Consider the following 25,564-nt stretch of genomic DNA (forward strand, 5'->3'; position numbering starts at 1 on the left):
CCACCGTTTGTTCTTCAAACGCTTGGAATACTTCTCCAAAGGAGAACTTCCCTTCTTCAACTTGCTGGTCACCCTGAGTTTGTATAGGAAAGGTAGGATAAATATTTTATTATGTCCCTTTATTTATAAGCTTTCAAAATAAGTTTGTTCTCTAGCATTCTAGAAAGGTGGTCAATGAAGCCTGAGAAAGATGGATGGATATCTAACTTGGATTTGGTGTGGTATTGGGGCAGGGGTAGGGGTGGAGTGGGAGTGGGCGATATCTCTGGCAAAGTGCCTGGAAACTGAGACCTAAAGGACTAAGAGCCAGAACAGGTGGTGTGTCCTTGACACTTGGGACAGATGTGCTGGCATTAGAGGTGCTGTAGTATATATTTCAGGAAGCCTCTTGGAACCCTTTTTAAAGAGTGAGACCACCTCATACACTTGTACTTTCGTTAAAATTAAAGTGCAAACAGTTTTAGTCCCTTCAAATCGGTGCACTCTGGTATCTTAAGGGTTTTCTTTCCCTAAAAAGTTATTTCTAGCTAATTATCCTCAGCAAGGAACTTAATCTGTCAGCCTGTCTTACTAATGTTGATCACAATGGGGGCTGCTTCAGTGAATAGAAACTGAGTTAATGGGGAAAATTAAATACTTAGAGGAGTTGATTATTTAGGGATTTTCTTCCAAAGTGATAAATGTTGTCTGTATCATAAAAAAAAAATTTTTTGTATTTTTCTGAAGCTGGAAACCGGGAGAGACAGTCAGACAGACTCCCGCATGCGCCCAACCAGGATCCACCTGGCACGCCCACCAGGGGGCGATGCTCTGCCCACCAGGGGGCGATGCTCTGCCCCTCCGGGGCATCGCTCTGCCGCGACCAGAGCCACTCTAGCACCTGGGGCAGAGGCCAAGGAGCCATCCCCAGCACCCGGGCCATCTTTGCTCCAATGGAGCCTCGCTGCGGGAGGGGAAGAGAGAGACAGAGAGGAAGGAGAGGGGGAGGGGTAGAAAGGCAGATGGGCACCTCTCCTGTGTGCCCTGGCCGGGAATCGAACCCAGGACCTCTGCACGCCAGGCCAACGCTCTACCACTGAGCCAACCAGCCAGGGCAAATTTTTTTTTTTAATTAAGCCTGGTACATGAGTTAGAAGGAGGGAAGAAGGGCCACATATCCTATAACAGGAAGTCACTTACAGCCCAGCCCTCGGGGCCTCGGAAGAAGTGATTGCGTGGACATCTGTGACCTTCCCAAGTTTATGGGGCAGACAGTGATGGGAGCCAAGCTCATCATGAAAGAGGTGCCTGCCTTTAAGATTCTGTCCTGTTATTAGCGACTCACACTGCCATTTCCAAGTGTCTCTTTTTTTCTGCCACACCAGAGCTTTCTAGATAGAAACTTCAGAAACAATATCATTTCGCAGGTCAGCCTGTTACAACTTAGGTTTAAACTAAGTGCTGAGAGAAAACAAAACTTCCCAACAGTATAACAATAGATATGTAAAGGCTAATACTAGGGAATGTCCAAGTGCTCCATAGGTTAAAGAATTTGGTGTAGGTAGCAGGCAGATCTATGACTTAACATAGTAAATCTCGTGACGCAGATGACTCCAGCAGGCATCGACATACTAGCCCTTACTTGTTCAGGTTGCGCTGTAACTACTTACTCTGTGTACTCACCCCCCCCTACTAGCTCTTTGGTGGCATTAAATGTATGTTATTTGTTTTAGTGTCCCCAGAGCCTAAAGCAGGGATTGGAATGAAACAGGTTGTTCAAAATAAATATTCACGTGCTCATGATGCTTTCACCGTGTAAACACATGTGCGCACCTGCCGCAGAATAATGACTGTCTTCCTACTCGGCCCGGGAAGAGGACGGTGGTTTTCAGAGGCACACTGCATCCCAGACGGATCTTTACCTGCTCTTTTCAATCTCCTTACACTTGCATGTCTCGTAAACGTGGCGAGGACAGAGCCCGGATTCCATCACGTCAGATGTCACTCTGATTGTTTCACCCGTAAAAGATTTCTCAACGGGTTTCGCTTTTGAAGTTTAATATGATAGAGCTGTCCAGTGGGATCGATCACCCACAAACTCCATCCCAAACGGGCGTTTTATGGGAATCAGTAATGACGGTGGCGAGAGAGGTTTGTTGGAAACTAAATGAAGATGGGGTGAGGTGTATGACTTGCACAATATTTATTGAATGTCTGCAGACTGCTAGGCACCGTGCTAAGAATTGGAGGTGCATCAGTAATCAACATTTATTTCAAAAACAACAACAAAAAACCCTGGGACATCCATGAGAACAGGGGCAGGAGAGGCAGATAGGACAAAACGACAATAACAAATAAGGGAATTATGTACCGTGTTAGAAGGCCACATGTGCCGAATGGAAAACCAGAGAGAGTCAGGGGCAGAGCGGGTTGTAAGTCTATTTTTCTACATGCGATAGGACAGGGTGGCTGGGGGAGGGGGCTCAATAAGATATGCCATTTGATCAAGACCGAATGGAAGAGAGGGTGTTGACCGTGAGACCATCTGAGGAAACACCTTCTGCACAGAGGGAAATAACAAGGAAAGTTCCAACAGCATGGGCACCTCCAAGTCCCAGCCACAGGTCAGGGGTCAGTCTGGTGGGGTAGCTATTTGAAGCAATATTTTGTAACCAGGTATGTGCAATCTGTTCAAAAGTATTTTTCAATAATGAGAAAAGTTATGTTTAAAGGTCCACAGGCAGGGTCAAATCATTGATAGAAGAAGACATTTACTTAGGCTCCAAGTGTGAACTCAGATGAAAGTCTAATTACATTTGTCAGCTGCAGTAGTCAAAAGAGGAGCTTTCACTTCTTGCACAGGGTAGAAAACAGCGACTGCCCAGGTGCACTCCTGACTGTCAGACACCCACAAATTGCATCTCTATCTGGTGTGAGAGGAAAAGGATGGGGAAGATTAGCTTGTCTATGCCTTGACGGAAAGGCAGTCCGTAACTACAGCCCAGTTGTGAAAGAATTTTAGCATTCCTACCATGGAACAAAAACGTTAACAAGTATCTTTCCTCCAAGCAAACACCTTCATGTCTTCCTAGAAAAAAGACACCCATAAGCTCCCCATAGTTCCTCAGGTGGGTGAGAGTGAGCGTTGTTGATTAGATGGGTTCACAGCACAGAGTTTGTCATCACTGTCTGGCTGGAGCTGTGAGCGTTGTGATAATCAACATTCTCCACCACCTGCAGAACATCGGCTGCACATTCTGTTCGGGTCTTTGATGCTTCCTGCAGAGGTGCCATCTGCTTTGCCTACCTTGTTTCTCTACACATGATTAAAGCTGCTTACGCCACCTGAGCTGCATACATAGTTGCATTACCATGTAGCTCAAACAACCACAGCCCACTGTGGAGAAACAGACCCTATATGAGGGTCCAGGCTACAGAGATGATCATGATATTCATGCCGTATCCTTTTGGGGAGGAAAGAAATATGTACCATCCCATGTCTAATAATTTCAGTGATGTCAAGAGGATCATAATTCTTGAGAAAACCTTATAAACAAAACAACTATAAAATTTACAGTCATGGCCCTGGCTGGTTGACCCAATGGTAGAGTGTCAGCCCAACATGTGGATGTCCCAGGTTAGATTCCTTGTCAGAGCACACAGGAGAGGCAACCATGTGCTTCTCCTCCCTACCCTCCCTACTCACTCTCTCTGTCTCTTCCCCTCCTGCAGCCATGGTTCAACTGGTTCAAGCACATCATCTCCAGGCACTGAGTATGACTCCATGGAGCCTCTGGCTCAAGTGCTAAAAATAGCTCGGTTGCAAGCATGGTCCCAGATGGGCAGATCATCAACCCCAGATGGGGCTTGCCAGGTAGATCCTGGTCAGCGCATGTGGGAGTCTGTCTTTCTATCTCCCCTCCTCTCACTTGGAAAAGAAGAAAAAACAATTTACAGTCATTAAGCTTAACTATCCAAAATACTGATGAAACTTTTAACTGAATCCTCTTACAAATGACTTTAAAAGAAACTGTGTTGAGATGGGAAGATGGCAGCGGAGTAGGTAGACGCACAGACACCCAGCTCTCACCACCAAATGGGAATACAAATCAATTTAGGAAAAATCAGCATGAAAAACCAACTCTGGACTACAAGAACAGCTCTCAAAAACCAAGGAACAAAGAAGAAACCACAACAAACCTGGTAGGGAGCGCCTGAATCTCCTCTGCTTACAGGAATGGAGGGGAGGGGGAGGCTGAGAGCCCAGAGGGGATCTCACCCAAGGGAAAAGAGCAGAAAATACTGCTCACAGCCACTTGCCTGGTGACCAGGGAGCAAGGTGTCTTGAAAAGACCAGCTTATCTCCCAAGTGGAATGGACAGGGAGAGGGACAGACTGTGAGGGGCTAAGGAATGCAGGAAACGAACTAAAAAAGCTGACTCATCTGTGCTGGAGGCGGCCATAGCTGGGGGAGGGACTGAACCTTCCAAAAAACAGTACTGAATTGCTTCTGGATCAGAGATCTCCGGACATCTCTCCAGCCCAATCAGCGCAACAAGACACAGCTGAAAACAAGAAGTGGGGAGGAGGGGCAGTAACTCAGGTCTCCATGGAGATCTGAGATACACCTCCCCCTACTGAAGCTGAGAAAACACCCTGCCCCCAGAGAGATTAGATGGCTGAAGAGGTCTTCAGAGTCTCAGATTACACCCATCGCATTCCTGGATACACTTTCAAGGAAGCCCCCTGCTAAGATCAATAAACAAGACTATCACCTGTTAAGAAAACAAACAAATCAAGACTTCAAAGCTGCCCAAATCCAAAAGTGGATTACAAATAATAGCTGATACCAACCCAAGAAGACCTAGAAATAACACAACTGAAAACTGGAGGCAGACAACACCAAGCCTAGACTCAACCAACTCTACAAATAAAACACCCAAACACAATGAGAAAACAAAAAAGTGCAATCCAAATGAAACCACAAGAGACACCTTCAAGAGATGAACTGAGTGATATGGAAATAACCAAACTTCCAGATGCGGAGTTCAAAATAATGATTGTAAGGATGCTTAGGGATCTTAGAACAACAATGGATGGTCATTATGTACACCTAAATAAAGAAATAGCAAGTATAAAAAAGAATCAGTTGGAGATGATAAATACAATATCAGAAATAAAGAACACAATGGAAGGAATTAAAAACAGAATAGATAGAGCTGAGGATCAAATCAGCGAGTTGGAGGACAACCGGAATGAAGGCATGAAAGCAGAGAAGAAAAAAGAAAAGACTCAAAAAGTCTGAGGAAACTCTTAGAGAGCTCTGAGACAACATGAAGAGAAACAACATCCACATCATAGGGGTTCCTGAAGAAGAAGAAAAAGAACAAAGGATAGAGACTTTGTTCAATCATATCATAGCTGAAAACTTCCCTAAATTAATGCAGGAGAAACTCTCACAAGTTCAAGAAGCACAGAGGACTCCATTAAAGAGAAACCCAAAGAAACCTACACCAAGACACATCATAATTAAAATACCAAAGCTAAGTGATAAAGAGAAAATATTAAAATCTGTAAAAAAAAAAAAAAAAAAAAAAAGGCTATCACCTACGAAGGAGCCCCCATAAGGATGACATCCGACTTCTCAACAGAAACACTTGAGGCCAAAGGGAATGGCAAGAAATATTCAAAGTAATGCAGAACAAGAACGTACAACCAAGACTACTTTATCCAGCAAGGCTATCATTTAAAATTGAAGGAGAAATAAAAAGCTTCCCAGACAAAAAACAACTCAAGGAATTCATTACAACCAAACCAATGCTGCAGGAAATGTTAAGGGGCATGGTGTAAACAGATCAAAGTGGGAAAAGAATATAGCAAAAAAGGAATACAGCTTTAAAGAATAAAATGGCAACAAACAACTACATATCAATAATAACCTTAAATGTAAATGGATTAAATGATCCAATCAAAAGACATAGGGTAGCTGCGTGGATAAGAAAATAGGACCCGAACATATGCTGTCTACAAGAGACACACCTTAGAACAAAAGGTACACATAGATTGAAGGTAAAAGGATGGAAAAAAACATTTCATGCAAATGGAAATGAAAAAGAAGCTGGGGTAGCAATACTTATATCAGACAAACTGGACTTTAAAACAAAGGATATAGTAAGAGATAAAGAAGGCCACTACATAATGATAAAGGAAGTAATCCAACAGGAAGATATAACTATTATAAATATCTATGCACCTAATATAGGAGCACCTAAATATATAAAGCAGACTTTGCTGGACTTAAAGGGCAAGATCAACAGCAATACTATAATAGTAGGGGATTTCAATACTCCACTAACATCACTAGATAGATCCTCAAAAAAGAAAATTAACAAAGAAACAGCAGACTTACTGGACACACTAGATCAACTCGATTTAATAGATATCTTTAGAACCTTTGACCCTAAAGCAGCAGAATATACATTCTTTTCAAGTGCTCATGGTACATTCTCTAGGATAGACCACATGTTTGGGCACAAAAGTGCTCTCCACAAATTTAAGAAGATTGAAATCATATCAAGCACTTTCTCTGATCACAATGGCATGAAACTAGAAATGAACCACAACAGAAAAGCTCAAAAATTCTCAAACACATGGAAACTAAATAGCAGGTTGTTAAATAATGAATGGATTAAAAATGAGATCAAAGAAGAAATAAAAAAATTCCTAGAAATGAATGACAATGAGCATACAACAACTCAAAATTTATGAGACACTGCAAAAGCAGTACTGAGAGGGAAGTTCATAGCACTATAGGCACACTTTAAGAAGCTAGAAAAAGCTCAAATAAACAACTTAACCCAGCATCTAAAAGAACTAGAAAAAGAACAGCAAGTAAAGCCCAGAACTAGTAGAAGGAAGGAAATAATAAAGATCAGAGCAGAAATAGATGACATAGAGGCTAAAGAAACAATACAGAGGATCAATGAAACTAGGAACTGGTTCTTTGAAAAGGTAAACAAGATCGATGAACCTTTAACTAGACTCATCAAGAAAAAGAGAGAGAGGACTCAAATAAATAAAATTAGAAATGAGAGAGGAGAAATAACAACTGACACAACAGAAATACAAAATATTGTAAGAACATACTATGAAGAACTATATGCCAAAAAACTAGACAACCTAGACGAAATGGACAAATTCCTTGAAACATACAATCTTCCAAAAATCAATCTGGAAGAATCAGAAAACCTAAACAGACCAATTACACCAAATGAGATTGAAACAGTTATCAAAAAACTCCCAAAAAAGAAAAGTCCTGGGCCTGATGGCTTCACAACTGAATTCTACCAAATATTCAAAGAAGAACTAACTCCTGTCCTTCTCAAACTATTTCAAAAAATTCAAGAGGAAGGAAGACTTCCAAGCTTCTTTTATGAGGCGAGCATAATTCCGATTCCAAAACCAGGCAAAGACAACACAAAGAAAGAAAATTATAGGCCAATATCGCTGATGAATATAGATGCTAAAATCCTCAACAAAATATTAGCAAACCGGATCCAACAATATATAGAAAAAATCATACACCATGATCAAGTGGGATTTATTCTGGGGAGGCAAGGCTGGTACAATATTTGTAAATCAATCAATGTGATTCATCACATAAACAAAAGGAAGGAGAAAAACCACATGATAATTTCAATAGATGCAGAAAAAGCATTTGATAAAATCCAGCACCCGTTCATGATCAAAACTCTCAGCAAAGTGGGAATACAGGGAACATACCTCAACATGATAAAAGCCATCTATGAGAAACCCACAGCCAACATCATACTCAATGGGCAAAAATTAAAAGCAATACCCTTAAGATCAGGAACAAGGCAGGAGTGCCCCCTTTCACCACTCTTATTTAACATAGTCCTGGAAGTCCTAGCCACAGTAATCAGACAAGAAGAAGAAATAAAAGGCATTCAAGTTGGAAAAGAAGAAGTAAAACTATCATTATTTGCAGATGATATGATATTGTATATAGAAAACCCTAAAGTCTCAGTCAAAAAGCTACTGGACCTGATAAATGAATTCAGCAAAGTGGCAGGATATAAAATCAATACTCAGAAATCAGAGGCACTTTTATACACCAACAATGAACAGTCAGAAAGAGAAATTAAGGAAACAATCTCCTTCACAATTACAACCAAAAAAATAAAGTACCTAGGAGTAAACTAGGTAGACTAAAGACTAAAACAAAACAAGGAGACTAAAGACTTGTACTCGGAAAATTACAAAGCATTGATTGATAAAAGAAATCAAGGAAACAAACTAAAAGACTAAAACAAACAAGGAGACTAAAGACTTGTACTCGGAAAATTACAAAGCATTGATTGATAAAAGAAATCAAGGAAGATACAAACAAGTGGAAGCATATACCGTGCTCATGGTTAGGAAGAATAAACATCATTAAAATGTCTATATTACCCAAAGCAATCTATAAATTCAATGCAATACCAATTAAAATACCAATGACATACTTCAAAGATATAGATCACATATTCCAAAAATTTATACGGAACCAAAAAAGAACACGAATAGCCTCAGCAATCTTAAAAAAGAAGAATAAAGTGGGAGGTATCACACTTCCTGATATCAGGTTATACTACAAGGCTATTGTACTCAAAACAGCCTGGTACTGGCATAAGAACAGGCATATAGATCAATGGAACAGAACAGAGAACCCAGAAATAAACCCAAAGTTCTATGGACAACTGATATTTGACAAAGGAGGTAAGGAAATACAATGGAGTAAAGACAGTCTCTTTAACAAATGGTGTTGGGAAAATTGGACAGCTACCTGCAATAAATGAAACTAGATCACCAGCTTACACCACTCACAAAAATAAACTCAAAATGGATAAAAGACTTAAATGTAAGCCTTAAAACTATAGGCATATTAGAAGAAAACATAGGCAGTAAGCTCTCTGACATCTCTCAGAGCAATATATTTGCTGATTTATCTCCACGGGGAAGTGAAATAAAAGACAGGATAAACAAATGGGACTATATCAAACTAAAAAGCTTTTGCACAGCTAAAGACAACAAGAACAGAATAAAAAGACAAACTACTCAATGGGAGAACATATTTGACAATACATCTGATAAGGGGTTAATAACCAAAATTTATAAAGAACTTGTAAAACTTAATACCAGGAAGACAAACAATCCAATCCAAAAATGGGCAAAAGAAATGAATAGACACTTCTCCAAAGAGGACATACAGATGTCCAATAGGCATATGAAAAAATGCTCAACATCACTAATCATTAGAGAAATGTAAATTAAAACCACAAGGAGATATCACCTCACACCAGTCAGAATGGCGCTCATCAACAAAATAACACAGAATAAGTGCTGGCGAGGATGTGGAGAAAAGGGAATCCTCCTGCACTGCTGGTGGGAATGCAGACTGGTGCAGCCACTGTGGAAAACGGAAAACAGTATGGATATTCCTCAAAATATTAAAAATCGAACTGCCTTTTGACCCAGCTATCCCACTGTTAGGAATATACCCCAAGAACACCATAGCACTGTATGAAAAGAAGAAATGCACCCCCATGTTTATGGCAGCATTGTTCACAATAGCGAAGATCTGGAAACAGCCCAGGTGTCCGTCAGAGGACGAGTGGATAAAAAAGCTTTGGTACATATATACTATGGAATACTACTCAGCCATAAGAAATGATGACATCGGATCATTTATAACAACATGGATGGACCTTGATAACATTATACGGAGTGAAATAAGTAAATCAGAAAAAAACTAAGAACTATATGAATCCATACATAGATGGGACATAAAAATGAGACTCAGAGACATGAACAAGAATGTGATGGCAACAGGGTTGGGGGGGTGGGGGGGGGATGGGGCAAGGAAGGAGAGAGGGGTTGGGGAGGGGAGGGGCACAAAGAAAACCAAATAGAAGGTGACAGAAGACAATTTGACTTTGGGGGAGGGGTATACAACACAATCAAATGTCAAAATAATCTGGAGATGTTTTCTCTCAACATATGTACCCTGATTTATCAATGGCACTGCATTAAATTTAATAAATTAAAAAAAAAAAGAAACTGTGTTGAGACCTAACAGAATACTGGGTCTTTCTATCTAAAAGTTTTATAAATGATTTTTGTAGAAATTGATGCTTTGAATAACTAGGAGTGGTAGCTACTTGAGAAATCATTTTGTGACTTACTCAGGAGACCACATGCAATAGCTCATGTAATAGTTCCTAAATTATTACATTTGTAAATCAAAGACATCACACAGGGTTTATCTGAAATGAGATATCTCCTATTTGTTTGTTTGTCTCAACATGAAATATTTCTGGTTGGTGTACAACACTTGGATTAAGAAATAGAACATCAAATACTGTATAAACTTAAAGCCTAATCCTGTTCCCTGTGGCTTGTTCCTGACCAAAGAGGAAAAAGCTCTCAGCCTCTCACTGCTGAGGATGATGTTAACTATGGGACTATCATATATAGACTCACATAAATATTTTTAAAACTAAGTTGATCCTTTATCTCCAAAGAGTTGCAACACCCACACACATGACCACGCGCTAGACCTTGCAACCCCTGTACTATTTTTAAGGCTCTGCAACCCTATACTTTGTTGTGCCAGACCCTGCAGTCCCTAGTCCATCTAAATCCCATCTGCTAAGCCCTTTTTGTCTCCAGTATATTTGCTCTGAGCTATAAGGAGGATGAAATTGCTCTTATTACCTGCTCCTTCCAATGGCTCATCCCTTTTTAACCTTCATGATTCATGGAAAATACCATGTCTTCTTGGCCACTCCCTGGCTTCCTAAATCTGGGTTGTATGGACTTTCAATAGGAGCTGACAGTACCCTGTGTCTGTCCACCTCTGTTGTAGCCATGATTTGTCATTTGTCATTTTCAGCTTAATGTTTTCTCACCTCCACTGAACTCCAGGCTTGCTGAGGACAGGAACTTAAGTTTGGTTTTTGTTTGTTTGTTTGTCTTTTATCCATATGTCCCCAGGAGCTAACACAGTGCTGAAATCGATCAGGAACTCAATAGATGGTTTAAGTGTGTGTGCATTATTGGGATTCAAGTTTTTTACATGTGACCTCCTTTAAATGGCGGGCTTCTTCCCTTGGATAGGGGCTCTAAGAAGGCTGCAAATTTTTAAGCTTTGAGAAAGCAATTCTTATTATGCTATAGTATTTCATTGGAGATCCTTGCTCATATCTTCCTCATAGTTAATGTTTAATGGTTGGTTGATTAAATCAGGATAACAGCTATGAAGACTTTCATGTCCAAAGAAAGCCAGAGTCATTGGAATGCAGTGTATAAGACGGAGGAGAAATTTATGGAGACACAACATTGAAGTCACTAGTTTTTTCCAGCAGATCAAGGCGTACGTGCAATATGGACAATCACAGGCGAAGCATATGTTATAGTTCAGTTCCTGTTGTGTTGTTTTAAGGGCGAGAGGACCCCAAATCATCCCTGAAGAGGAACTAGACTAGGTAACAGGGCTGCTAAGGAATTTGTATAGGGTCATGCCCGCATAACAAATCTTATATACTATTTGACATGCAGGTAGTTTGTGATATAATAGTCTCCTCTTTTTAGAGGTTATTTCAGATTTAATATGACTAAAGGTGACATAAACTCTCAGATTAACAAATTGGTCATTAACACGACAATGATATCATTTGAAAAGCAAAAACACTGCTATCCATAGGCAGATGTATAGGACTCAGCTCAGATTGGGTTTATATTAAAATACACTCTATTTTATATAATGTGAACTGTTCTAGAATGTGAACTTCAGATTGTCTGGCTAACATGGAAAAGAGTAAAAAGATAACATATACACAATTAAAAACTGGTAATATCCTGGGAGGAGTTATTTTTTCCTTTTTTTCACTGTTCATTCTCTGGCTTTATCAGTCCCTGGTCAGAACTCCAACCATGCAAAGAATGGAGTTCTCATGAAGTCAATTACTTGAGAATTAGGAGATGAAGTCACTTGGTCTAGTTGTCAGAGGGGCTGTTCTAATGCACTCATGTCACCATAACTAAACTGGGAAATCTCGGAAGACCCCATTCCTGCCAATCAGAGGGACGCATTCACAGGATGCTCCATGCATGTCCTAGCATATTAATTAATTGGAAACATATTAAATCAGCAGTATTAAAAACATGATAAAAAAAAACCATGATGACAGTTTTTAAGTATGTGATTTTATGAGACCAATACTGAGCTCTCAGTAATGACAAAGGGTATTTTCATAACACACTAACCCAGGGGTCCCCAAACTACAGCCCGCGGGCCACATGCGGCCCCCTGAGGCCATTTATCTAGCCCCCGCCACACTTCCGGAAGAGGCACCTCTTTCATTGGTGGTCAGTGAGAGGAGCATAGTTCCCATTGAAATACTGGTCAGTTTGTTGATTTAAATTTACTTGTTCTTTATTTTAAATATTGTATTTGTTCCCGTTTTCTTTTTTTACTTTAAAATAAAATATGTGCAGTATGCATAGGGATTTGTTCATAGTTTTTTTTTATAGTTCGGCCATCCAACGGTCTGATGGACAGTGAACTGGCCCCCTGTGTAAAAAGTTTGGGGACCCCTGCACTAATCCAAAGACAGTGTTTGAAATACACTGCTTTGTCAATTGCTTCTTTATGAAAATGGAATAGTGGCGGAAACTTAGAATTTGACATACATAGTAGTTTCTATTTGCATTACACGCATATCTGATAATGCATATTATGTAAGCACACTGTGAATGTAGGAATAGGGTTCTTAATTTCTCCACTCTGATACTAGCAAAGGAAAGGCTATGCAACATAATCCCCTTCTTTCTCCTAGGTGCTAGATGCTTGCAAAATTGTTAACATCCCCTTGTCACTGAAGATTTCAGGGTCCCAAAGGAATCACTTCAATGTGTCATATGCAAGCATTAAAAAAATTATTTGCAAGATGCTTCAATAGTCATTGTTTCATGCCATCAGTTAGAGCTTCCATGTTCCTTTTCATACTGTCACAACACTACAAAGTTTTAAGTGTTTGTAAAGATATATTTAGATTCTTTTTTCAAACTTCTCTACAGTAGAATTTTATTGATGCAAAGAATATCATGTCGGATAATAAGGTAAGGCACGCTACTTTAGCCCCAAACCTCTCAGCGCTGACAACCCTCCACCTTACCTGAGGTCACGCCCCATCTGTCCTCATTACTTCTCTGACCTCAACCCCTGCTTTGCTTTCCTTCCTTGCTCCAGGGCTTCCTGCTCCACCCAAATGATTCCGGGAATATTCCAGAGCTCAAATAGTCATATTTGCATCCACTCTGTCTGGAACCATTTTCCCCAGTCACATGGCTTGCTGAATAATGACCTTATTTATTAAAATCTGACATTTCCTCTGTGTTTAAAAAGAACATGGTCTTTTCTTCCCTTTCCTGATTTAGTTTTCCTCCTCACCATTATCACTTGCAAACTATATATATATAAAACTTTAATTTCTTTGCTTCTTACGTCTTTCCCCACTAGAATGTAAGAATGTAAGCCACAAAAAAAATTATGAATGCTTTCTTTCCTCTGTGGTTTCCCTGGTGCCTAGATCCTCATCTGTACTACAGTCAAGACTTGGTAATGAATGAATGCATGGGCTATTTAACAAACACAGGTAACCCTTGAACAGCAAGCGTTTGAATGGCGCAGGTTCACTTAGGTGTGGAATTGTTTTTCTCAACAAAAGCCAGAACTAGCCCTGGCCGGTTGGCTCAGCGGTAGAGCGTCGGCCTAGCGTGCGGAGGACCCGGGTTCGATTCCTGGCCAGGGCACATAGGAGAAGCGCCCATTTGCTTCTCCACCCCTCAGCCGCACTTTCCTCTCTGTCTCTCTCTTCCCCTCCCGCAGCCAAGGCTCCATTGGAGCAAAAGATGGCCCGGGCGCTGGGGATGGCTCTGTGGCCTCTGCCTCAGGCGCTAGAGTGGCTGTGGTCGCAACATGGCGACGCCCAGGGTGGGCAGAGCATCACCCCCTGGTGGGCAGAGCGTCGCCCCATGGTGGGCGTGCCAGGTGGATCCCGGTCGGGCGCATGCGGGAGTCTGTCTGACTGTCTCTCCCTGTTTCCAGCTTCAGAAAAATGAAGAAAAAAAAAAAAAAGCCAGAACTATATTTTCTCTTCGATATGATTTCTTTTTTTATTTAATAACACTTTTATTTCTCTAGCTACCTTTATTGTAAGACTACTGTATAGAATACATACAGGGCGGAGCAGAATTAGGTTTACTGTCGTATGTGCAACACACAAGAATTAATGCCGAAGTTATTGTTTATTAATTATTACTATATGTTATTTTCCATACAGACAACTGTAAATCTACTTTCACCTCACCTCGTCCAATATACAAAATAAGTGTCGATCCACTGTTGATGTTGCCAGGAAGGCTTCTGGTCAATAGTATAGGCTATTAGTCATTAAGTTTTTTTTGAGGTGGGGGGCGATGTCAAAAGTTATAAAGAGATTTTCAACTGCATGAGGGTAGAACCTTCCAACCCTTATACTGTTTGGTAAAGGTGAATGGAAGCAGAGTTGAGGTCCAAGCAGCCACTAAGACCAAAATATTAGGACGTTGTCAATAGTAACAAATTGACTAATGTCTTCACAGTTGACAGAGAGCATAAACAGATGAGCGTTTTGTTTTACTTGCTTAATGTTTCTCTTTATGAACATAATTTTGTGTCTGTTGAAAAGGGATTTATTAGCCTTTAAAGATGGGTGTGATTAGAATGCTGCTCTATCATGAGTAAAGGAAAAAAGAGTACAAAAATATAGCTACAGGGCAAAGTTACTGGTAAAGATTTAGAAAATAAATAAAGGCCCTGGTTGGTTGGCTTAGTGGTAGAGTGTTGGCGTGTGGAAGTCCCGGATTTGATTCCTGGTCAGGGCATACAGAAGAAACGCCCATCTACTTCTCTACCTCTCCCCCTCCTCCTTCTCTCTCTTTTTCTCTCTTTCTTCTCCTCTTGCAGCCATGGCTCAAATGGTTAGAGCAGGTTGGCCTCAGGCTCTGAGGATGACTTTATGGCCTCACCTCAGGTGCTAAAATAGCTTGGTTGCCAAGCAACAGAGCAAGCCCCAGATGAGCAGAGCATCACCCCATAGGGGGCTTTCCGGGTGGATCCCAGTTGGGGCATATGCAAGAGTCTGTCTCTCTGCCTCCCTGCTTCCCACATAGTAAAAAGGAAGGAAGGAAAGAAGAAAGGGAGGAAAAGAGGGAGAGAGGGAGAGAGGGAGGGAAGGAGGGAGAATAAAGGAAGGAAGTACAATGAGAGAATTTGAGAATTCCATGCCAGAGGCTGATTGCAACAGTAGAGAGACAAGAAACCTAATTTCATTAATGGGTCTTTAATTAGATGACAGTAAGTCTGCAGGTCTGGATATAAATGACAGTCAGATTATTGTCAGAACCATGTCAGGAAGTGACAGAATAACTGAGCTATGTTACATCTGCTTTGCGGCATTAGAGTTGCTAAAGGGAGGTGGTTATGATGAGGTCAAAGGTAAACAGGGAAGAGTAAGTTCCCTACAAGAAATACCTTAGGATAGGGGGCAGCATGAAGGATTTGTTTTAACTGATTTAAGAGCACACTGAGAAGTATTCCAATACAGAGGTGTGTGGTTATAGACGGAGGGAAGTGATGGCTTAGGGGAGAGTCTAAGAGGAGGCTGGTCAAGACTGTCAGGATCATCCTGGCAGAGCCAGAACGTGAGCCAAAGTGATTTTAAGACGTCCCTACATCGAGGACTTGTATTCCATTTACTTTTTGTTAATTCATTCTTCTACTCAAGTAGTATGTTTGAAGGTCTCATAGGGTTCCAGTCGCCGTCCTAAGCACTGTGTGTACATGGTAGATAACAATCCCCGCTTTCTTTCCATCTAATGTGGGGAAGACTGATGGACAAAAAAATAATTACATGGTTCACTAAGTCAGATAGAGACAATGCTATGGAGAGACCCCATGCAGGACAGGGAGGTGGGAGCAGCTGTGTATGGATGGGGTGGGTGGGACTCAGCATGGGAAAGGTTGGCTTTGGAGCACAGATGGGGAGAAGGAATGGCCCTGAGGATATGGAGGAAGGGCGGCCCAAGCCAGAGGGAAGGCCAACTGCAGAGGCTTCGGGTGGGACCTGCCTGCCACATTTGAGAAGTGTACGGAGGCCGGTGTGTCCGAAACCAGATGAGCCAGGAGGAGTTTAGCAGGACAGGAGGGAGGAGGGCAAGGAGGAGTCGGATCGGGAGGGCCTTCATTCAGAGTTGTTTGAAGACCTCGATTTTTACTTTGAGCAAAACCAGGGAGCCACAGGAGGGCTTTGAGCAGAGTATCAGAATCATGGCTACACAGCGATGCTTCCAATTCAGACGTATATAGGATTTTACCTTGGCCACGTGGATCTCATACCTGCCACCCCTTGTCACACGCTGAAATCTGCAGGGTCTAGAACACCCAGAGAATCACTCATGTGCATCCTGTCACGTGTGCAGGGCGTTACAATGACTGAGAATGCAGTGTCTAATGTCACCTAAAGGTCAGGTTGGGAAGAACATTTGTTGACAGGATGAGGATGCAGATTCTGATCAGAGCAAACAGCAGGCAGTGAATTTAGGAGAGAGCCAATGGCCGTTCCCCCAGAGGAGTGATGGGCACCCTCACCCCATGTCGAGAGGAGACGGAACCCCAGTGGGCCTCGCTTTTAGTGTCAGTGAAGTCAGCGCATCCACCAAATACTCAGGCTACTTGTTTTCATTGGCTCTGTGGACCATGTGTTTGTTTTTTATTAAAAAAGAAAGAAAAATATTGCTTTTCCACTTTGTCTATATAAGCAGAACTCATGTGGGAGAAAAGGTATTGGTCACTTGAAGAATGACTAGCCTTTAATCTATTTGGCATCACTTCAGGGGGGAAAAAACAGTGAAAGGGTAGCTCAATTATTTTCTGGCATTGGAAGAAGCATCTGCATACAAGCGACCCATTGCCATGGCGTTTTTCTCCCCACAGAGGACAAAGTGTGGACCATCGTGTCCCACGACCTGCAAATGCAGACAGCGGTGGGCAGCTCCGGCCCCGACAAGCACTCAGTGACGCAGCTCGTGTACAGCGCCTCCATGGACCAGGTCAGCGCCATCACCGGCAGCGCCGAGTACTGCGAGCAGTATGTCTCCTACTTCTGCAAGATGTCCAGGCTGTTGAACACCCCAGGTAGGCAGAGAACGCGACGTGCTTTTCAATTACGGGCTCAGCTGGTGCTAGGACCGGCCGCGACAGTCCGGCAAGTGTGGCTTATGATTGCGGCAAAATCCAGTCTGGAGCGTGCAGACCTGCGGACCTGCAGACCACTGGGGGAAAGTGGAATTACTGGTTTCTTTCCTGGAGAAGGAAGCTAAGGGAGTATGATTATTTAAAAAGAAAAAATTCCCTGTTATAAACGTATAGGTTTTCAATTTTATATGCATATGTATGTATATATGTGTCTGGGAGTGTGTGTGTGTGTGTGTGTGTGTGTGTGTGTGTGTGTGTCTGAGAGTGTTTTGGTGCTTAATTGTCTGTAGTTACTTTGGGCAACTTCTTATGAACTTTAAAGCCATTACTGTGGAGTTCCTCCATTGTCTTTCACGTAAACCTGAAAACCTCAACACCTGCTGCAGGTAAGTAGCATAGAGCATGGCGTTGGGATTTGGAGTTTTGCTGTCTGCAGTCGTTGAATGGTACCTGTTTGCCTCCAGAAGTACGGCCTATTTTTTTTTCTTGATGGCTGACTTTTAGTGATGCTTTGGGTGAGTGTGAGTATATTAGAGGTAGGATAAATAGTGTTCGAAAGATGTATGGGAAATATCTTTTACCGCAAAAGTCAGGAAATGCAATGTGTTGGCAGGAAATGCAATATGTTGACAGAAAATGGGGTGTCCCTGTTTATGGTGTAACAGTGGGAGCAAAGGATGTGCCTGCAGCCAGAGAAAGAGAGCCACTCAGCCTTGCCACGTCCTCAGGTGTGCCACTTGAGGGGAGTTCATTGAAAACTCCAGGGTCTTTTCAGTCAAATACAATAGGAGTCACAAATGCCTATTTCTGGGTAATTGTGAGAATTTAATGAGGTAATATCCTAAGTGCTTATAATCAGGTTTGATGCACTTCAGGACTTAATAAATAGCAAATAGTATACTGATTATTATTATTATTCTTTTAATATTAAGAACTTTGGAAGTGGCATTATGTCAGAGACCAATAAATGGACTGTTTGATGGCCAAAATCATGTTGTATTGCAGCCGGTGTTGTAGGGAACAGCTTACAGGGAAGGGTTATAAGCACGACAGTTCACAGTATTATTAAGACTTGAGTGTCCTTTACATACAAAGCCTTGTGCTAAAATTACAGGCAAGCGTAATTCCTCTCTTCCCTTGTGGGAACCATCTGTCCTTGACCCCACCTGCTAAGCGGCCTCACACTGCCACCTTCCTTTTCAAAACATGGAACATCGGAGGAATAGGATAAACTTGTTTCTAAACAATGCTCTACTTACATTTCTAATAATAAGCTAAACACATCAGCTTCAAGACACCTTTTCAGGAGTCTTGAACCCAGAGTGAATGGTTCATCAGCATGAAAAACACGCTATTTTCTTTGTGTTTCCGGACAGTCAGGCATTGTGTCTCTGGACATTTGTAGATTACTGTTATACTTAATAAATTTACTTTGACAATTGGTTTATCACATGCTTCTTGCCATTGTGGGCACCCTTTATATATCAAATTTTCACTCACAGAGCACTGGAACTTAATAAATATTTACTGATTGGAGTGAAATGGAAAAGATATAGTGTTAAACTTACCTCGTCCAACCTTCAAGCAGTGGTTTTTAAACAAGTGTGTATATCAGAATTTTTAGGTAGCTTGTCAACATGCTGATGGCCGGACCTTGGTTGGGGTCCACGAATGTTTGCATTCAACAAATACCCCAGGGTAATTCTCTGAATGATACATTGAGAAAGACTGCATTTCATTTCTGGCTTAAAGGTTTCTCGCATTAGATTTTTAAGGTGTCAGTCCTCCTCAAGGAGAAGATTAGAGGAAATATTAGAACTTGTCTGAGTAATTGAAATACAATGGCATATCTAACCACCTGCTCATTCAGCTATAATAAATTAGCATAGTAGTAATTTTTTAAAATCATTTTCATAGACTCCAAATCCCAACGCCATGCTCTATGCTACTTACCTGCAGCATTTTCATATAGCCTCTAAATATTGTGAAATGAATTTCAGCCTACCCTTCATTCACTCCCAATGTTTGTGTTCCAGGCTAACTAGTCTGTGGAACAACTAAGGCGATGCAAAGAACTGGTTGATCTAGCAAGTTTCCCTGTGTTGCTGCATTCTATAAATGTACAAAAAAGAAAAATCACAATTTAGTAAAAAAAAAAAGCTTTAATTTGCTCCTTTAGGGAGCTGATGTTGCTGTAATTGGTTTTCCTCCCCCCACCTTCCTGGTAACATTCGATTTTAAATATCCATTTACTCATTCTTAACTAAGACTGAATTATATTGGAACTTCTGTAGTAGTACTTGTGACATCTGTTTGAATACAAAGTATATTCATTATAGTCATGGCAATTAAAATGAATATCAGATGAGTTTGTAATAGCTGTGCACTTAGAATGCTATTCTTTATTTTAAGAGCCTCACCCAAAGACTTCATTTGAGACAATAGTTTCTAATGACACTTGTGAGAAAGAGTTAATTTTTGTATACAAATGGACCTCACTTTTATTTTGATAGATGTTTGGCTGTAACATACAACTAGCTAACAAATGTACAATTATGTATGACTGGTTTCTCACAACATTTCAAAGTTAGTAATATATGACTTGTAATGTTATCTCTTCTTTTTACTACTACAAAATTTTAAAATGAGATCAGTTTCAAGATAATGATTTTGCCATTCTTTATGGTCATATCTATCCTTGCAAAATAACTATTCAGTTGTTCTTCATCAACTTTATAAAAAGACTTCAACAATACAGAGTTATTTGATTCCATAGAAGAGTCTGTTTGGAGGGAGGCATACCAATGTGGGAATGAAGAATTAATCATTCTACCCAGAGAAAATCATCAGTGGCTATCCAGAATCTCCAAAATGTTAATATAGAATATTTATGTACCCAGAACTGCAAATGTAACAATATCTGAACCGATGAGAAACTAGAATCATTAAACAACAAAATCTGCTTCTGAAATAAATATTCAAGAATTTGAATTGGATAAATTAGACACCAAGAGAAAGTTGCCTTAGATCTCACTTGAGTGAGATCTCAGTCAACAATCCCGATGCTTTTTGATGGCCAAAATATTTCTCTATATCTTGACAAAACCCACAGCCTGCTTTTAAAATGCTTCTTTGTATATCTTAGATTGTACTCATGTATTCATTTTACAAGTTATTATATTTTCTACTTAAGAATTTTCTGCTCAAGTATTTTCCTCTACATATATAAAGATTTATTTAATTGTGGAGGTATAAAGTATATATTTTCTATTGTCTGATGATATTTACAGTCCTTTTCATTGTTTCCTTCAGTGCTTCATTTCTTTTAATTTCTCAGTGTAGTCTAGTTCTCATAAGTCATAGTTTTATTGCTTCTTTTGTTGAAAGAAGCAATATAAATTATCCATCCTTTTGGGTAGTTTACTATTAGATTTTGTATCTATTGAAAAAGAGTTATGTTCACAATTTTTGCCTGTAAAGTAAGCTGTGTAAAATTCAATATACTTTCATGATACTAAACTGTGATTTAGTGGCAGCCAAAAGACAAGAAAACACGACACTGGCATTATAACTTATAACCTATTTTTAGGAAAAAAGTTCCAAACTTTGGTAAAGTAAATTTTCCAAGTTTATGCTATACATTATAAGAAACCATGGCGTTCAATGTTTGAAACAACCTAGATAAAAACATGGCCCAGTTGCAACTGAAGAGTAGCAATTTCAATGAATGAGATTTATTGTGACTAATCAGTATATTAACCAAAAGATGAATCATTTTTCTAATTAATTATTGTGTTAAGTAATTGTACTAAAATTAGAGGATACAATTAAATGAAACAAGAAAGGAAGCTGGTAATAACTAAAAGGTAAAATTAGAAAATTAAATCAAGTATTATTTCACATGCCGACAACTAAAATTTTCAAGGAGGGCACTGTAGTTAAAAGAGACAGAATTGTCACAGGGAGAGAGCAGTTAAAGACTATTTCACAGTGTGACTAAGAGCCGATGAGAGAATTAACTGGAATAATGGGTGATATATTCCATCAACTTTCAAATGCTTATTGTTTCTTGTGTATCAGAAATTACTGACTGAGCTGTGGTGGCGCAGTGGATAAAGCATCAACCTGGAACACTGAGGTCACCGGTTCCAAACCCTGGGCTTGCCTGGTCAAGGCACTTATGGGAGTTGATGCTTCCTGCTCCTCCTCCCTTCTCTCTCTCCCTCCTCTCTAAAATGAATTTTTTAAAAAGCTTTAAAAATTAAGGTAAAAAAAAAAAGAAATTACGATGTATAACCTGAGATGTGAAGGACGAATGTATGTTAGCTAAGCAATAGAAAAGGTCAGGGGGGATTCTATATTTGAAATGTCAGAATGTGCAGTGATTCTAGGATGGAGGTCAAGGAACAGTACTTGGAAGGAAGTGGCGAGGTCAGGATGACTGGAAAAGAGAATGTGAGGGAGATAGAGAGAGGGGAGAGGGGAGAGGCGATGGAGATCTGTCCCAAGTCTCCGCATGATGTTAAGGACGACGTCACCAGAAGAGCAGGGGAATGATGACTGTTATGCAGAGAATAGAACACAGGAAAGGCAGAGCTGGTGTGAAGACACCATCCAGTGTCTCAGGAGTGTGGATGAGACCAGGAGGCTGAAAGGGTCACTGGGAATTAAGAGGCCAGGTTCCTGCTTTTAAGTTCAGATAGAAGCATCACTAGGAGCCACGACTGTCTCTCTGTAGAGTCACTTTAGGGAAGGGGAAAATGCACTCTCCCCACAGACCCCAGCGTAAACATGAAGTTGATGACTGTGCACAGAGTCCATGGGAGGAGCAAGGAGAGAACCTAGGAGGAAAGAAACCACGAATATGAAAAAGTGATGGAAGGAGAGTACGCAGTCAACTAAAGGGAAATAAAAATAATGATTTAGGAAAGTCTTGCAGTGGGGAGGCTAAGGGAAATGAGCATTTAACAATAAACAAACAAGTAAAAAAACAGACAACAACAACAACCAAAAACAAGAAAACCGAGATGAGGCTGGGCGTCAGTGGTGAGCAATGGCAGACAGGAAGCCAGTCCTGGCTACGGCCTTGGGAGGCCCCTGCAGTTTCCTGTTGGTGGGGTCTGGTGGGCAGAGCCACTGAAGAGCCAGTGGGAAACAGAAACAGTAAGGAAGGTTTTAGCAAGTTTGATGCTAATGAGATGGCTAAATACCAAATTGCTGCCTAATGGGAAGTCAGAGCCAAGGCAAGGGTGTGGGATATTTGATATTTTTAAGGTTTATAAATGGAGGAGACAGTGGAGAGGATGAGGTTAAAGACATAAGAAAGAAACCGGAATAGACAAGGCACCAGGAGAGAAAAAAGTATGGAATTGGCCGAGGGGGAAAATATCTGAGCACCTGTTCTCCTGAGAAGGGAGATAAAAGAAAGTGTACAGATCTTCATTTAATTCTATTGACCGATACCTGTCTTGACATTTTATCTCATTTAACTCTCAAAGTTATGCAAAGTAGATTTTATTATCTTCGTCTTGCAAGATAGGACTCAGAGAGGTGAATACATTCCCTGAAGGTCAGTGTAGCCGGAAGTGAGGAAGGTGGGTTCAAAGGCACATCTCTCTTGTTAGGAACCTTTAGGAGAAGTCATGGATGCATAGAGACCAACACCTATCACCAGAGCGAGGCTACTACTAACCCCAGCAGGGTTGGTACCCACCCCATCTCTTCACGCACTATGGAAAAACATTTTTCTTCCTGTCATTTTTTTTTTCTCTTTCTCTACTTTGAAATGTTCTTAGCCAGGTTGACCTTTGGACAAGTCTGATTAATAAATTAACTTTCAGGTAAAATTTCTTGAGGATAGCATCCTGGCTACCAAAAGGGAGTTGCGTTTCCTGCTGCCAACTCCTTTGAGCTTTTGGGCGAGACTGAAGAACATTGACTTTCTGTGACTTGGTGACAGCTGTTTTTATTTCTGCCATTTTCTTTTGTGAGTGCCTGTGTGTATAGCTTAGTTTTTGCAATGACTAAAACAGAAATAAATGGAAACTTGGACGTGACCCTGTTTCACTGTAGTATTTGGAAATTGTCCTCTCATATACTTAAATCAGAAATATGGTTATGTCTGTGTATTATCTTTTAAATTATTCATTTTAATGACATCATAAAGTGAGACTACACTTCATTGATCAGATTTTGTCAATTATGTTTAAAAATACTTACTTCTCCTAAACAGGATCCTTAAAAAAATCAATCAATCAAGGTTTTACTATAAATATAAAGATCCATTGGAAATACCTAGAGTGTTAGTAAGAAGTCATTTTTCAGCAAACATTTATTGAATACAAAATACTCTTCTAGTACTTTTTAAGTAGTGTTTGCTTTAAAAAAATAAACTGAAACTTGGTCCTAATGAACAGCCACTTTGTATATGGCCTTTATGAACACTGAAGGGCTGTTACTGGTGCATCTCAGGTAGAAGATGGAATACATTTAGAATTCATGGTGATTTCTAAAAAAGATTTTGGTATGTGTATTGTGCCTTGGCTCATCTCTCCTCCCCTATTTGCAAAGGTTCCATGTGGAAGAAAGATCAGAGATTTGGAAGGATATAGAGGTTTAGCGGTCTATTGGCTAATAGATCAGTCTGGGTTCAACCAGAGAAAGAGAAACAGTGGAAGATGCATATTTAGAGATTTATTGCATACAGTTGGCTCATGCTATTGTAAGGTGTGTCTAGGCCAGCTCCAGATTTGGGCTGGGACCCTCAGGAAGCCACTGAAGCTGCTGTCCACAGAGGGAATGTCTTTAAGAAGATCTGAACTTCACTCTTAGGGCCTTTCAACTAATGGTATCAGGCTCGTCCAGATTATCGGGGCATGATCACTCTTACTTACAATCAATTGAGAATGAACCTTTAGGGCATCTATAAAATACCTGCCCAGCAGCACCTCCATCTGTGTTTGGCTGAGTAACTGGGCCCCGTAGCCTTGCTAAATTGACACATAAAACTGACCATCACTGCAAGTGACGATTAATTTTTAAATGAACAACTGAGAGCAAGATTCTAGAGTAGCAATGATTTATTCCCTCTGTTGTTCCCCACTTACCTCTCTGTGTCAGCACAGACAGGTGAGATCGACCTGTTAGAGGTGTTAAGGGATCTTTCCTTCTCGTATCTCTTCATTTCTGATATCAAAATGCCAAGTAAAATATCATTTTATATGGTTGTAGCAATGGCAGTTTGAATCAGGAAGGTCAACTTGACTCAGAAAGATAAGTCAAAGACAAGGATTTTTCTTTTCTCTGTTGTTTCACACATACACATTTATGCCACATTTAAAACCAAGATGGCCCATGTCCAGCATAGTATGGCATTATTAACTCATTACTCATTATTGGTTCAGAGTCCTGCCTAAAGGGAAGCATCCTCGCTGATCCAAACAAGAACATCCTACATCCACAACCTTAGGAAAGCTGCAGAATAGTCTGTCACCCAATCAACATTATTTTGCAGCGTTTTTTTTCTCTCTTATACTCAAATCAAATCCCATCACCGTGCAAAGTAAAAGTTAAAAAAGCTCAGAGAAGTCAAGTAGAGAGAACTCATTTTTACAGAATCGCTTACAAATGAAATAACACATAAATTTTATTTCAAAGACTGTATGTTTCCCAAGATGTTATTTTCCCTACCTGTAAATCATAAAACTTCTCTAAAATACTAAGACACCAAAATGATAGCTGGTGTCTGTTACCCTATTGTGTTTGCTTCTGATTTACCAAAACGAGCCACTGGGTGGTTTTATGACAGTGAGTGATGTCGCAAAGTGTTAGTGGACCAGGAATGCCAGGGTCACTCCAACATTTGCCCCATATCTGAAATTTCTCTTAAAGAAAGTGGTGACTTTTTTTCCTCTTGGTTATTGGATCTGGAATTCAGGCTAAATTGATTGTTTTCTATGTTAAATAATACTTGAAAATAGTTATCTCCAAATTTGATTAGGATCTAAACAAAGGAAGGGAAAATGGCATTAATGGGAAGTGCTTTCCACGGGCATTTACATATACAGTATTGGCTCATTCAGTCCGGCCCCAAAACTCTGTAAGTCCTCCATCACTCTAAATCACTGTTTCCATTTAATAACTGAAGAAACCTAACTATAGGAGGGTTCACGAACTCACCAAAGGAAAAACAGTAAATACGGTATTGCGAGTTCAAACTAGAATTAA

The 25,564-nt window shown here is 40.4% G+C and overlaps 1 protein-coding gene across 1 annotated transcript in view; it reads left to right on the forward strand.

The window, feature by feature from the left end:
• The window catches only part of CNTNAP2 (contactin associated protein 2), a 1,332,419-nt gene that overhangs the window by 879,280 nt on the left and 427,575 nt on the right, over positions 1-25,564 (forward strand). The window contains exon 13 of the mRNA XM_066262524.1: positions 17,078-17,278. Within this exon, the coding sequence (XP_066118621.1) occupies positions 17,078-17,278 (201 nt within the window). The remainder of the gene's footprint in view (positions 1-17,077; positions 17,279-25,564) is intronic.

The sequence above is a fragment of the Saccopteryx bilineata genome, chromosome 2 (genome assembly GCF_036850765.1).
Source record: "Saccopteryx bilineata isolate mSacBil1 chromosome 2, mSacBil1_pri_phased_curated, whole genome shotgun sequence".
NCBI classification, from domain to species: domain Eukaryota; kingdom Metazoa; phylum Chordata; class Mammalia; order Chiroptera; family Emballonuridae; genus Saccopteryx; species Saccopteryx bilineata.